Below are 17028 nucleotides of genomic sequence, written 5' to 3'. Positions count from 1 at the left end.
ACGCACTATCCTGGATTCAAACTAAAGATATTAACTCTTTTTTTCAATGACATATTTTGTTGTCCTTTAAGGAATATTCTTGTGTTTTTTTTTCATCTATTTCCTTTTATAGTTACTATAAAATAAAAAAGTTCCTTATCATCTTTTACAGAATATTTTCTTTTCTCTTTCACAATAATAAAAAGTATTATCCCTCTCTATTTATTATAGGAGCAAAAATTCATAAACATTTCTTTTATAAGCACGCCTTTGTGGGATTTTTTTGTTTACTATTTTTACTGTTAATATGTATTTTATTGCTATGTAATTATCCTTTATTTTTTTTTGTACACTCTGTTTTACTTCTTATGTTTATTGTAAAAAAAAACAAATATCAAAAAAATATATATATTATATTATTGATTTATAGCAATGAAAATTTAAATCATAAATCTGTTTTTAGATGAATGAATTGGCTTTTGTATTTTATGTATGCTTAATATTTACCAGGTCTCTTTATGGTGTAAAACTACCATATTCTTTCCACCATGAAGGTGACGGAATCCAACGAAGAGTTGCTGGGGTCAGGGATGGAAAGTCATTCTTCCCAACTCGACCTTCGAGCGACGGTAACAGAACACGTCCTCACTGCACAGGAGAAATCATTTCTTCTTCATGCTGAAAGAGGAGACTGTGCAACCGTCAGAAGGTGAATAAATTTTTCCATTAAAGTATTAAAAACTCAATATCTTGCAAAACATATATTAAAATGATTATTTACTCAAGGAATTCACATTGCTTAATATTTATTTATACATCAACGGTTCAAGGAACCTTTTACAAAAAAATAAAAATTTTCAGAAATAATCACAGAAGTGCACAATAAACATGTAGTACATAGTATGAAATAATAGAATAATTAAAACTAAAAAATTTAGTGAACATACTATACAAAAAACAAAAAGTAAAAAATAAACATAACATCGATAAATAAAATATAACAATAACCATGAGAAAATCTTATGTTCTAAATATAAATATAACACAGTTAAGTTGAGAATAACTAGACAACAATAATAATTAAAAAAATAATACATTAGTATTTTAAAAAGTATAAGTTTTTTGAGCCATAAAATAAAAATAAAACCTTAATTAACTAAATAATACCTTTATTTAGTGAAATCATCATCATCAGTTGGTTGGAAGAAGTTGCCATTTGGCAGCAAATCCACCAATGTACAATTTAAATTATGTCTAACATGTTAAATAAATAAATAAAAAAATCACGTATTCAAGGAAAAAAGTTAAATTAATAATATATTTAAAAATAAATCCATTATTTTTCTTATAAATAACGAGTGAGAAGTCGTTTATGTATTTATGGGGGAATTTTTAATTTATAAAACGCAAGAATTTATTTTGTAACCTTTCGATAGCATGTGAATTAATTTCATAGTAGGGAGACCAAACCGAAGAGTTGTATTCAAGTCAACTCCTTACTAATGAGCAGTACAATTGTTTCACAGTAAAAACATTTTTGAAATTTGACGCTACTCTCAAAATAAAACCAAGCATCTCCATTCCATCATTAGCTATCTGATTGATATGAAAAGTGAACTGTAGTTTCTCATCAAGCAAAATACCCAGATATTTTATTTGAGACACTCTTATCAAATCAATACAATTTAAAATATATGTCAATTTAATGGGGTTTTTACATCTATGGAAGGTTGTACTTTGACATTTACCTATATTTAACTGAAGATTATTTAAACTACACCACTTGTACAATCTATTTATATTTTCTTGAAGAATATAACAATCAGTAACATCTTTTATATTCTTATATATTTTTTAGTCATCAACAAAAAGTAAAATATTAACTTCTTTAAAATCAGATAATAATATAAACTAAAGGCAGTGGTAATCACACATGCTAACAGAGATGCACAACCATCAGTTTCTCATCGTTATGAGACTCGGAGTTCCAATAGCGATATGTTTTCTGAACAAATTATTAAACAGCGTGTAAAGTGGCCACTTAAACCTGCCAATGACAGGTAATACAAACTAATACCACTTTCGGACAAAGGGATTTTAAGTATTATTCAATTAAAATCTATAACCTACTTCCACTATTTATTTAAAGAATCAGTAACGAGAAAATGTTCAAAAAGGCTATAAAAAAATGGATAGTGGAGCTAGGTAGAAGTAAAATGGATTGTCTCATTCGCCCAAACCAATATTGAATCAACTGTTCCACAAATGTATAGCTTATGTGATGTTTTTGTTCTTTCATTGTGCATTTTGTAATATAAATAATATAGATGTACATATAGGTAAATTAATTATAAACATAAATACGTAGTGTTTAAAACTGTGTAAACATTTGGTTAATTATCTCTGTTTATTAATTTAGTCTTCTTTGTTTATTCTCAAATGTATTTTTTAAGTACATTGTTAAGTGTCCTGAAGTCACATTATTCATAGTTTATAATAGAAAAAATATGAAAAAATAAATAAATGCCTCAGACTCAGATTTACACTTTTGCCTGATTTCATCATACGTTACCCTGTCATACATTGATTTCCCACATATTCGTAGAAGAGATCGCATTTCAATCGCGTTCACTCGTTCATCTTCCTCTGCCAATTCCATGTTTCACTTACATACATAAGTGTTGCTACTAAAACTCCGTTATGCACTACCAGTTAGTATGTTTATGTTTAGCTTCGATTGACATATTCTCATCAGCAATTACTGCGCCGTTCATTTTGTTCCCTGCATTCACTCTCCTTTTAACATCTTTTTCTACTCTTCCGTTTCTTGAAAACACGCTTCCCAGATACACAAATTCTTCTACTTGTTCGAGACATTCGTTGTTTTCATTTATTATGCGGTCAGTGGAACCTCACTTCCCCTTTCAAATACCATCGCTTTTGACTTACTTTCGTTCATTGCCAATTCGCTCTCCGGGCATACATCATACATTCTAGAGACTATTTTTTGAAAATCTTCGTAGCTGCCTAAAAATACTGTTTGGATTAAAAGTTTCGTTTTGTCTATTACATTTTATGCGTTTATAGTATGATAAATAAAATAATTTTTTTATACGGAATTTATAGCAGTGGGTTTGCATTGAAATCAATAATACAAATTATGCGAAAAAAAATATTCCCGAGCAGTGATCACATTTTATTACCTTGGGTGCAAACATAAGTTGTGTTCGTTTTTTTTTCAAATTAAAAAATGAGCATCACAAGTTAAATAAAATGGTAAAGCCCATACGTCATTCTTGAGAAAATTTTCTGATCTACAAGATATTATGCATGCTTTAACGTTCCATATATTATTATCAAAGTAAATATGCAGTAAAAAAAAAACTTAATTACTGAATATCTTAGGCTTGTAATATATGAGAATTTGAAGATCTATGCGACATTCCATCGGTGATAGGTAATCAAGAACTCACACGAGAGGTAGTATCATACATGATAAATATAGCGCAGGAAATTGGTAAAATAAACCAAAGTAGGGAACAAAATGCCGAACACTCCTCTAGTGGAACGGAAGGCCTGTTGACTGCTGCCAACATGCCGATTTCTCTTGAAGAGTTTTCAGTGGTTTCCTCTCCACGTGAGCAAATGCTGAGAAGTTCCTGATTAGCCCACATTAATATATCCCTCCTGATCTCAATAGTTTAGATAAATTTTAGGATATTTAATTGCAGAAAAATCCGCTTTTTAAAATATAAACCTTGTATATTATAAGCAAGGTAAATAATAAAGCAACTCCCATATAATTTATTTATTTTTAATATATGAGAATTTAAGATGGGACACTTGATGTTATAACACAGCTAATAAAATAATAAAGATAATGTTTTTCTTTAAGACTGTATAAATATCATAAGCAAAAATAAGATGAAAAAAGTATACTTTGAAATTTATTTTAAACACTGTACGTGTACAGTCCTCTCATTAGAACATGTTTTCCTGGTGAGGGGGAACCTTAAATTAATTTTGTATATATTTGTTTCATATTGAATAATAATAAAAGTGAAAATGTATTGCTTATGTATGGGTGACTTACGTAGATAAATTTGTGTGATTTTTGAACACCAGGTCCGAGGTTCGAATCTCACCATACCACAACTTTATTTCATTTTCTTGTAGTGGGTTATTTACAACTCGTTGAAAATGGCCCCAAAATTGAAATGTTTGAGTAAATCATAAGAACGCAAATATTTATTTTTTTATAAAAAATAATATATGTATGCAAAGTTGAGCATACGTTAAGAAATATATTCAATAATATGTGAATATTTCTATTTAAGTTCAATGTAGGTTGAGAATTTGTATTTACTATGTAAACTAAGCGTAACTCGCCGCTCCGGATTTCTACATAAGGAGAAAATCCGCGAAGCCTACCAAAGGAAAAAAGCTGATAATGCTAGTCTGCTTAGTTGGCAGACAACTTTCATTGATACCATAATAACATCATTATTTATTCTCTTAACTTTTACATGATTTCAGTTTCAATATCGCCTTCAGAAAATAAAAATGATATGTATTTCTCTAAAACATCGAATTAATTCGTTAGTAATTTAGAGTAAAACAACAACTAAGATCCTTAAAAAATGTTTCATCGAATCCGAAAACATGAAATGAAAATATGGAATATAATTATTATCTATATATTATAGACTATTTTTTTGTTTTAGTCATTATCATGGTACTAATTATTCATTGAACTCACCAATAATTCGCATGCAGCGACTTGCAAATCTAGACAGTGATGATTTAGATTTATTTTTCCCCACGCCGCTGATGATCAAGTCCTTTGTTTTGAAAAAGAATTAACAATTAAACATTCATATAATGATAAGTTCTTCACTCTTGTGTGTATAATTATTTTTTTAAATTTATTATTGTTTAGTATTAATTTTTATATAAACCATGAAGTAAACTTTTTTTTACTTTCCTTTAAATACACTTTTTTTTATTCTCTTCCTCTTTTTGAAAACTGCTATTTTCTTTCATTTATCTTTCATTTACATAGGTAAATATTTATATTTGTTACAAATGTGATATTTCTTTTTTATATATAAATACTGTTTACCATTGTATACTTTTCTCGATGTTTTTGTTCTTTTTTAATATAATGTTATTTTTTCTTGTATTTTACTTCATTGGTTTTATTGTAATTATGTTGAAGGTTCATGGAACCGTAAATAAATAAATAAACAAATAAATAAATAAAACAACTTGATTTTTAACCGCTTATTTTTTATTTTTTCTACAGACAGGTTTCAAAGCTATACAAGCTTTTTTATCCAATTACGCTTCCCATCATTTAAAAAAAACACTTTACTTATTCATTCTATATGTGCTGTATAATACTGATAGAGTAAAATAGGATACAATTCATTCGTTAAGTAAACTTTGATAAAGAGGCTTGTATAGCTTGTATATAAGAGGTTAAAACAAAGTTGTTTTATTTATTTTATTATTATTCTTATCATTTCAATCAGAAGCCTACCGGGCTCATTTGTCGCACTTGAATAATGCAAACGGTCCATCTTTTGTATTATTTCTTCCAGTACAAACTTTATCTGCTTATACGGGGCGAATTGCTATCTAATGATAAATGTGTTTTATTATCATCAAAATAAATTTACCTCTGAATTCATTTTTTATTTTTCAATTCCTTTAAACATTTCCTCTTTATTCGTTTTTATAAAAACATTTTTTAATTATTTCAAACATATAATTTTATTTGCGTTTATAATTCGTAATACTTTTATAATACGAGTATAGGACATTTATTATTTACAATCCAAATTTAAATTTAACTATTTTTTAATCATTACCATTCTCTTTCCGCACCTAATGGTGCATAGGGCACTGCATTGGTACACCAATCGCAGGTTATCTTGATTATTTTTTTGAAACCTGAAGTGCCGAATTTCTTAACATAGAACAGTCTGTTGGCTACCAGTTTTATTAATTAATATTCACAGTTTGCTTATGAGAAAACATTTTCATTTTATTTTTTTACTTACAACAAACATATTACAGTGCAATGAAGGGAGTAGAGTTATGACATGGTAAAAAAATGAAGCCACTCGATTTATGAGAAAAAGAATTGCTTCTTTAGCAAAAGTGAAACCGATAGAAAGACCATTGGTCTTTAAAACGGTTTTCGGGTAAGTGGAAGGAGTGGTTGCACTGTTGATTTTTGTGAAATTATAAAGATGATGATTGATGCGGGCGAGGGACATCTCACTGAATTATTTCAATGAATATATAATATCGAAATAATTACTAAATATTACTGATCAAATGCTTCACAAAAATCTCACTTTTCCCTCTTTCCAATTGTTCCAAGAAGCTAAACTTTTAGATATAAGACAAATATATTGTTTTCAATGTTTAAAATATATATTTAAGAACCAAAATTTATTTACAAGTAATTCAAATAGATCAAGTCAAAGAAGGAATCGTGTGTTAAAAATACCACATTGTAAAACAAGGCTCGCACAGAGACATGCATATTTTATAGGCCTAAAAATGTTTTATTACTTTTTTTAATGATAATATTTCATTGATTCCAAACTTTTAAAATTTTCCTTCTTTCAAAAAACACGCACTATCCTAGATACAAACCAAAGATAAGAATTTTTTTTTCTGTGATTTATTTTGTTGCCCTTTATAAGGAATATTTTAATGTTTTTTTAAAAATATTTTTTATTTCCTTTTTTAATTACAAAAAAAAAAATCCATATAATCTTTTACAGAATATTTTATTTTCTCTTTCTTATGTAACACAAAAATATTATAACTGTATATTTATTGTAGGAGCAAAAATTCATTAGAATTTTCTTGTATACCCACGAACAGGCCAAGCCTGTGTGGGATTTTTGTTTACTATTTTTACTATTATTATATGTATTTCATTGCTATGTAATTATCCTTTATTTTTTTAAATACCCTGTTTTACCTCTTATGTATATTGTAAAAAAAAAAAAAAATTTAAAAAAATAAATATAAAAAAAAATAACAAACTGGTCCAAGAAAATGTACAAAAATAAAAATCTTTTTTTGGGCGTTGCGTATGTGTAAACTTCCATGGAAATTTATGAAAATAAGGAAATTCAACCCTACGATTAGATATAAAAAATGTATTACCCCCCGCCTGCGGTATTGAATTTTACTGCGAAGTTTCTTAAAAATGTGTGAAAAATTATTTCAATTAAAACAAACTACTTTCCATGACGTCGCTAGTTCTTCCGAATCAAAGAATGGTAAGATGATTGGGGTAGATTTTCGGTTTACGGCAAGTCAACTGACCAATCCGCAGAACTCATCGAGAAGAAGGGGAAGAGAACTTGAAATGTCACACGCGAAGTAATTTAAAAAATACATAACTTTAAAATATCATAGCGCTGATAATCTAATACATAAGAATTAAAAAATAAATAGTAGTCTATTAACAAATAATAAAAATATCAAAAAAACACTGAACTTCCACATTGCCAGATATTTCATTAGGAGTGCAGAGCTTTCATAATTAGTGCATTTTCAAATGTTTGTAGACAGGCGGGATTTTATTTCCTAGGGAGTTATTAACCCTTGTGTCGCTATGATGTCACGTAAGTTTATATAGAATACAGTACTTTATGTATATCTTTTATTTTTTAAATTCGAAGTTATTTCGTATTTTTCTATAACGGGCCTGAATTATGTTATTTTTTATAAAGTATGACACCGCATCTAAATACAAAAGTATCCTTGGCGGTGCCCACATACACGGAAAATTTGCTCGTTGCCAAACGAGAAAAGCTGCCTGAAGGACCTCTCTGTAATCTGGTAGCCTTAGCATCTTTGTGCTGAAAGAAAGTAATTCAAAAGTATATAATATGTAGTTCATTGGATTAAGAAAAGAGGGAAGTGAATTATTCTCTGACTGGGATTAAATTGATTGAACATGATCTATTCGCCGAAATGATTACAAAACTTTTTAAAACCTTTGAAAATAATTTTTGAAAGCCACCAGATCTGTATATCTGACAAGACCTACGACAGGGCCACGGATAGTAGCGAGAAGCTCCATTCTGTAATCATTGAGAGGGGAAAAGGGACAAGACCACAGGATGTGTTCAGAAAACTGATTAGGATATCCGCAGCACCACGAAGGGGAATCAACAATATTGAAAAGAAATATTTTTTAATTGAATTTATAAAAACTGCGTAGTCCGGTGATCGGGGATAACCCAAGAAGATTTTAATCGCTCACGGTTTGAAAGAAAAAAAGGAAGGTAACCCTCCCTGAAGAGGAAGATTCCCATCGTGATTGCCAAGCATCAAGAAGAGCATTTAAAGAAAAAAAAAATCGATTGAGGCATTCTTTCAGTTGGGAGTAGACGGACGTCACCAATAACAGAGGAACGCTTTCTTCAATAAAATATTGTTAAACAGTAAATTTATGTTTATTTTTTTCTTCTTATATTAAATAATTTCATAATATCTCGTCTTTTGCTTAATGCAACTTGATGTTACAGCACCGTTTGCAGAAGGATTTTTTAGCAAACCAGAATAGCAAAATCAACAGATGGAAGAGTTGAGGAAATATAGATGTTTAACCATGGGAAGAATGGTGAATTTTACCATGTATAAAATGGTCACTTACAGCAGCCAACGACAGTTCGTAAGCACTGTAAATGCCTAGATTTCCATATTCCCTTCTCAAAAATGTTTTCTTCTCAGTTGCAATAGATTTTATTTGCCTTCTTTTGTTTTTTCAGTCTGCTAGAGGAATATCATCCCGATCAGTCACATATTCTCGATATAAATTGTGTAGATCCTCTCAACAGATCTGCTCTAATAGCTGCTATAGAAAATGAGAATATTGAACTTATAAGGCTATTGCTAGAAGGAGGAATTAAAGTCAAGGTAAGCAACAATTAATTTAGTAAACCTCTAACATGTTAGTGTTTTATTTGACCGACGCGACGTGACGCTTGTATGAAAAGTCCACTGGTTACTGCGTGCGCAAATTAAACTGTAATCAACACATTGTTTAGTATCCAAAGGGATATGCCGTTCTGTTCCGTTTAATATAAAAAGGCAGTATATGCATAGATAGTGAATCTACCCTTTAAATAGCACTTGATTCGAGCTGAAGGACTCGAGACAAAGGGAAAAAAATCTCTCCGCGCCGCGCCGACTGCATATTCATAAATACACGACGCCTTATCCGTTCGGGATGTTTCAGAATCTACTTGAAATGGCTTCGTAAATAGCGGAAGTGTCGGATGCAGATTGCTGACGCGTTATCCACCCCAGTAATAACCGAAACAGTCCTGTTCTGGTTTCCGAGTTGGCCCTTAATGCACACCGCACCCGTCACACGAATTTATCTCTTTTCCATGTACCAACAGTTTGCATCAACTATGCACAGAACTCTCCTCTGATTCGCTTGGCGAGTAATTATAACGTATTTTTCAAAAGCATAGATATATTTAACTGCAGTAAACCCATTTTTAAAATAAGAATTCAAAAACTTTTTTTTTTAATCTTTATAAAAAAAAATGTTTTTTACATTTTAAATTTAAGATAATAATAATTTATTCACTCGTATTAAACACACACTCACCCTTTCCATAATCCCACCCTCACACCCATATACGCTCACACATATATTCACATACCTACCAAAACCGGTGAGAACACAAAAATTAAAAATGTGTATTTTCTCAAGCCTGGGTGTTCTGTGATGTAATTCACCACTGTAATTGGGCCTCCTGACCTGTTGTGGTGCAAAAATGAATTAAAAAAAAAAAAAAAAAAACACACTTCACTCCCTTACTCACGCTTCCTCACACACAAAAACTCGCACACATGCACTTTTATATTAATATCTAACTAAACTGGATTTTTATAATTGTATTTCTGTAAAAAACGTCTTTGGCAATATTGTATGTTTTTTATAACGTTGTATATATGTTTTTGTATTGCTGTTGTTTTTCTGAACAAACAAAAAAAAGTATTTATTATACGGCACATAAAATATAAGAATATAATGAGTTTGTTAAATATACAACAATTAAAAAACTAAAAACCAATATTAAAACATGGGTATAAAAAGAAAAATAACAAGAAAAATATAAATGTACATGTATGTATCTCTGCATACAAAAGATATAAAAATACATAATGAATTAACACCAGATCATTAGCATAAGTAGCTTTCGCAAATAATTCGTTATTCGTTACTATAGAACATCATAAAATATTTATAAAGAGATTATTTGAATTCACAAATATTTATGGCGTAGTCGAGATACTACAATGAAAATGAGAATGTTTATGTTGGGTCGCGTCAGCAGGTACTACTCAAGGCTGATTTTGTGCAGAGCTATAACTAATCACCCGACTGATTCCGAAACATCCCGAATGTTTTGGAATCAGCGAGCCCACAATGCTCAACATTGAGCAAGATAATGAAGAAGATGATAAAAATGAAGAAGTATAATAATTACATACTCTATATTTTCTTTCAGGATGCTCTTCTTCACAGCATCAAAGAAGAATATGTGGAGGCGGTGGAGTTACTTCTTCAGTGGGAAGAGGAACATCATGTCCCGGGAAACCCATATGTACGTTCAAATAGATTTTTATTACATACATATATTTAAGGTTGTGTTTTTTGCCAAAATAAAATTGATTTTACAGTACGGAATTATAGGATGGGGAGGATTTACGTCCTGCATTATTTCATTAAACATCATTAAGATTGTATTTAAAAAACTGAGAATGTACAATCGTATTTAGTGCTTAAAGAATTTCGTATGAATATATGAAAATAAATTTGAAAAATTTACTTTGAATTCAAATTTTAAAATAGAAAAAGTTCCATATTATTTTACAAAATACAAGAACTTAAATCCATCTGATTTATGTTTTTGTATTGCGAGTGAATTACATATATACTATTTTTGTAAACTTAATTAAATTAAAACTCTTTATGGTGCTTGATTGTTCAGTGAATACAAAAATACACCTTTAAAAACCGTTTTTTTTTAATATTCACTGAAATATTTCATTTTAAGCCATTTTCACTCACTGGTAGAAAATGAGAATCATGTCGGGGTAGAGTAGGGTTTGAACCTCGGATCTCTGACCCGTGGGTCCGCGACATTAGCCACGAGACCACATCCTGATTCATTTGAATAAATGACATTTATCATTCGAATCACTTATATCAAGCTTATGTTATTCTTATTTATATATATTATACATATGCATATAATGTGTGTTTTTTTTTGTTAAACCCTGCTTTCTTTATTGTTGAAAATACATCGTTTGCAATGCATTTTGTAGTTACCTACTGTATTATATGGGACTAGTTGCACATTATTCATTCAATATGTATCAATTAAATTTTTAAATAAAATCCATTTTGAGGTTTGAAGTTTACCATATTTTTAAAAAATATAATCAAAGCATCATAACATTGCTTAAGAAACTTATTTTTAAAAAGGTTTCGAAAGTAGGTAAAAACTGTTTTTTTTATATTTTCTTTTCAAACCTGTTACCAAGTTCTCATTCAATATAAATACACGTTTTAAATTACATTTTTACATACGCACCTACACACACGCAACCTCCCTCATTTATTCACACACGCGCATACACCCTCATTCACCAACTCACATAAATACAAACGTCGCACACATACAATTATGTAAACTCTTTTCTTATATACTAAGCTTGAGTTTACTGTTTACCATATTGATGTGCCATATATATTTTTTTATTGTTTTTATTATTATTGTTGTGTATCTGATCCTAAAAAATATTTGTGATCATATACTCTTGTGTCTGTGTCAACTAATTGCTCGTCCCAATTCAACACAAGACTTTTAGTGCCATGGAGTTGGGACTTATGTCTCTAATAATGTTTAATAAACTGTTAAATAGAATAAAAATGAAAAATAAATTAACGAAATGAATCAAATCACTTAAATGAACAAAATGAATTAAATAAATAAAATAAGAAAAATAAATAAAATGAATAATTTATTTTTTTCATAGAAACATTAATCATTAAAAATGTATGATATTATCTTCGGTATTATGATTTTCAGAGTTGGGAAGCTGTAGATAGATCCTGTTCAACTTTTACTCCTGATATTACTCCCTTAATCCTTGCTGCCCATAGGAATCATTATGAAATACTCAAGATCCTTTTAGATAGGGGAGCTACGATACCGATGCCTCATGATGTAAGGTATGTATTTTTTTTTCTTTAGCCATTTTCAAATTTCATTCAGTGTGTTTATTATTTATCAAAGCGTACAATAAAGTGGCGACTGGTTTAAGTGGTTGCTGATATCCCAATAACAGGTCATAAACCGTATAAATGGCTAAACTTCCATGTTCGCTTCTCAAAAGTTTTTGTCCTCAGTGTTGCAAATAAATTTCGATATATAATACTAAATTTATATGTGTTCGTTCTCAAGGCGAAGCACATGGTATCGACAGTCTCTCTAAGGGCCCCTATTAAAATGGGAAATTAACAGAGTTATCTTCGACTGTCTATAAAGTAAAATCGAAATTTATGTACGAAATTATGCATATTGGTACGAGTATGAAAATTTAATGTATCTCTGTCGGTAACCTGTAATTGAACATGTTTCAAAAAAATGGTACGCATATTCTATTTTTCATACAAAAAACTTAATTTTACTTAATACATTGAGTTAACACTGATTTACTTACTGATAAAATAACGTATATTTTGATATAAGTTTAAAATTGTTAATATTTAGAATCGGATCAAATACTTTCATAATCAACTATTATGATCGTCTAGAGTATTTTCATATCTTTAGTTTAGAATTCAGAAGGATTTTGGCTGGTTTGATATTCTTGCACAAATTAATATCTAACTCTATAGATGCCCATGATATCCTTGCTCAGATAAACCTTAATGTACCTCGCCGTAACTTGCGTACCAATCCTGTCTGCTGTGGGAAATTATAAAACTAACATCGGATCTTTTCCCCTCTGCCAAGGATCCTCAGAACAGTGAACGAAATCTCACTAAGCGGTACTGTCGATGTATTCCTACAGCAAGGGCAGGCATTTCAGAAGCAAGCGGTGTTGTCTCTCCTGACTCGCGATGTCACACTTGCTATTTCCGCCTAGATTATGCTATATATATACATACCTTTTGTTAATTATACACTTTGTTAATTTAAGTAGATATTAAGAATGTTTAAATTAAGTATTACTCATAAATGCCAATCTATTAGCGCTTTCTTAAGCCTGTTGATTGGCTTTTAAAAAAAATCTACAAATTAAAAATACTTTGTACACTTCCGCTTATTTATTTGACCAATTAGCGCTTTCTCCCTTTAGAGCGATGAAAGGGTATTAAAAGGGGTTCTCTCATTACTGGAACGAAGATATAGTCCGTATTGTGATAAAGGTTGGAAGAGCTCTCTCAAATAAACATGCGAAGTGGAATTATTCAAAATATAGTGAATAGAATGTGAATGTTTCTTCTATGCCTGATACTTAACCAGTGTAGTTGCGTGCGATATTCGGTTATGTGGTCGAATTTACAAAGATCAAAGATATAACGTATACAAACATTCTGAAATCGTTCCAACTTATCAAGTAATTCAGAGTTAGCATCTGGATAACTTACAATTGTATGTTTATTTCTATAGTGCTGATTGTATTTATGTATGTAATTAAAGAAATATCTTGCAAAAAAACGTTTGATTTATAAAGGAGTAATGAAGAATATCAATATATTTATTTTTAATATTTTTATATTTTTGCTGTAAAAACTACTTATAATACCTACTACTAAGTCAGTGTAAGTCCCTCTCCAAGCAAAGGGCTTATCTATTTATTTATTTATTATATTTGCGGCCTAAGCCACTTACAACAGTTACATGAAGAAACATAAATACAAAAAACTGAACAAAAAAATATATAAAACTGTATGGCAAAGACAAACAAGGGCAGTAAAAAATTGGAGATGAACAGCATAAAAAAAATAATTAAATATTGTAATAACATAATTGAATTGTTATAAATGTACTTGAATGTAATATTTAAATAAAATTTAAAAAAGATCAAATAGACGATAACCGTTAACTTCCTGTTGTAATACGGGCCCACGTCCGTGTGTGTGTGTGTATGTGCATTTATTTATTTTTATTTTATTTATTTATTTAGTTCTATGTAACATAGTCTAATATATATTTACAACACAATATTTACATCTATACTTATTCTAACATTATTTATCACTAATATACACTTAGTATCCTAATTTATAATTTTAACTGTTTCATATGTACATTTTCATTAATTATATTCACTTTTTTCGCTATATATTACCTAATATTTTTCACATATATACTTTTTACATTTAATTTTAAATATATTTACATTCATTTAATTTTTTATGCTTTCTGGCATTTCTTCAAATAGTTTTATTCCCTTGTACATAAGGCAGTTCTGGGACATTGCTTTTGATTTCTTTTCCAGTCTTATATTTTTAGATCCTCTTGTTGCATAGTTATGAAAGAACTCATTATTTTTTAGTTTATTTTGAAAATATCTCGGAACTATTCCTTTAATAATTTTGTTTATTTCATTGGCAACATTGAATTTGATTATTTGATCAATTGTCATAATATCTAGAAGTTGAATCATTTTCTTAACATTTGTTCGTCTCACACATCTTAATATTATCCTCATCGCTTTTTTTGTATTATTTGGAGTCTCTTTAGATCTCCTTCATTACTTAAATATAAAATACTGGAGCAATAATCAATGTGGGGAACGATAATACTTTTAAATATCAACAGAGAGGTTTTAATGTCCAATTTATTCCTTATCCTTCCTAACAGGGATACCTTCTTTGCGATTTTCTTACTCGTATAGTCTGCATTTTTTGAAAAAGATAATTTAGAGTCAATCCAAACTCCTAGATATTTTATGCTTTCAACATTCTCAAGAACTTCTCCATCTAATTCAACACTGTGATCACTGTTAAAACAGCGTTTCTTACCCATTATCATACATTTTGTTTTTCCTACATTTAGTTTTAGCTTATTTGCTTTAAGCCATTTGGAGACTGTTTTTAATTCTGCATTTATTTTCCTTATTGCTGAATCATATTCGTTATCAGCTACATAAATTAAGGTATCATCTGCAAAAAGTCGAACTTGGCAATTAGACAATGTTAAAGTCATATCATTTGAATTAATTTCTTATATTCTTTTTACTTTTAGCAAATAACGTGTTATTGGTGGGTAATGATAATATTATTATTATGTTGACATTCGTATTTTTTACTAACTTTTGTTATTTCCAAATCCATCACTCGTTTCTTTTGTGTTATCACTGTGTATTGTATTGATTATTTTTATATGACTACTTTGATTTCAGATGTGGATGTGATGATTGTGTAGAGTCTAGTTCTAGAGATTCATTACGGCACTCACAAGCGCGTATTAATGCATACCGCGCCCTTACATCACCATCCCTCATAGCGCTATCATCCCCCGACCCTGTGCTAACTGCCTTCCAACTCTCGTGGGAGTTAAGAAGATTAAGTCGAATGGAGACTGAATTTAGAGCTGAATATAATGTAAGATTTTTGTTTAATTCATCTTACTTCGAATATTTTAATTTTTGTTTTATTTCGGAAAATGGAAAAATAAATACTTTCAGATGACAATTATTTTTTGTGGATAATTTTTTTTTTGTGTTCGCTATGTGCCAAAGGAATTATTTAAAAATTGTTCGTATGTCCATTTTTAAACTAATTTTACGCTTGAGAAATTATTTAACGATCAATTAGTTTCATACCAAGCAAGGTTTATTTATTTTTAAGTTTTAATACGTATGTAAAAAAAAGCAAAATAAAATAGCTACATATTTTCCATATAATTTGCAATATGTGGATATAAATAAATTAATATCGATCTAGTCTTTAATAGGAAAAACATACTACTATTTATACAATTATAATTCATACTTCAAATATGAATTATTAAAATTATGTCGGTAAAATAATATTAACATATAAATTAACTTAACTGATTGATCTGCTGGTGTCTCGAAGTAGTTAAAGGTTTTTTTTAAACATCTGATAATTGATCAAGGTTTGATACTTCAATTTCAGGAATTACGAGCTCTTTGCCAAAGTTTTTCTACCGCATTACTAGACCATGCTAGAACTTCTCACGAATTAGAAGTGATGCTGAATTATAACCCATTGGATCAAGATGTTTGGGATCCTGGAGAAAGACAAACGTTGGACAGACTTAAACTGGCTATTAAGTTTAAGCAAAAAATGGTAAAATTGTTTTTACATTATTTTACTGCTATTGGTAAAATAATGTAACCTTAACCCATCAATCAATAATTTAAATTGAAACATGTTTATTTTATTTAACTTATTGTACATCCATATTTTTATATTTGCGGGCTTATTGGTAAATGGCGTTTTTTCCAACCAACTAATATAATAAAAGGTTTTATTTATATCATGCAAGTTTCAAAACGAATGGTAGAAAAAATAAAATAACTATACAAATTTATAACTAGCGATATAATTAATATTTATAACTAGCGATAAATTGTATATACGGGTAAATAAAGAGAGGAAAAGAGAAAAGACTTAGGAAGAGAAAGGGATGTATTTTCACGCGTGATTTAAACAGAGATACTGTAGAAACTTCTTTGATAAGGGGTGGGAGATGATTCTACAATCAAACCGCATGGACACTATATGAGTTAGAGAAGAAGGAGGAATTGATGATGGGAATTTAGAAGGTGTTTCAAGAAAAATAATGAAGAGGTAAACCATGAACTGATGAGCGTTGAAATTTTTCGCGGAGGTACATTGGAGCATTAGGACTATGAAGTACAGTGAACAGAAGTGAGAGGAGTGATAGTCTCTCCCCCGTCTTATTTTGAGCAATTTAAGTTACTTAAGATTATTACATGTTG

At 29.6% G+C, this 17028-nt stretch overlaps 1 protein-coding gene across 1 annotated transcript in view; it reads left to right on the top strand.

Moving 5' to 3' along the window:
- Nucleotides 1-497: 497 nt before the first annotated feature.
- Nucleotides 498-17028, top strand: part of LOC148274673 (transient receptor potential protein-like) — a 31966-nt gene continuing 15435 nt past the window's right edge. The window contains exons 1-6 of the mRNA XM_088236806.1: nt 498-688; nt 8787-8934; nt 10545-10640; nt 12132-12274; nt 15460-15661; nt 16199-16372. Of these exons, the coding sequence (XP_088092932.1) occupies nt 528-688; nt 8787-8934; nt 10545-10640; nt 12132-12274; nt 15460-15661; nt 16199-16372 (924 nt within the window). The 5' untranslated portion in view covers nt 498-527. The remainder of the gene's footprint in view (nt 689-8786; nt 8935-10544; nt 10641-12131; nt 12275-15459; nt 15662-16198; nt 16373-17028) is intronic.

This window comes from Micrasema longulum, unplaced genomic scaffold, assembly GCF_059751315.1.
Source record: "Micrasema longulum isolate JH-2025_06_02 unplaced genomic scaffold, ASM5975131v1 h1tg001608l, whole genome shotgun sequence".
Taxonomy (NCBI): domain Eukaryota; kingdom Metazoa; phylum Arthropoda; class Insecta; order Trichoptera; family Brachycentridae; genus Micrasema; species Micrasema longulum.
The sequence above is the reverse complement of the archived record's forward strand: the minus strand, read 5'-3'. Positions and strand labels throughout refer to the sequence as shown.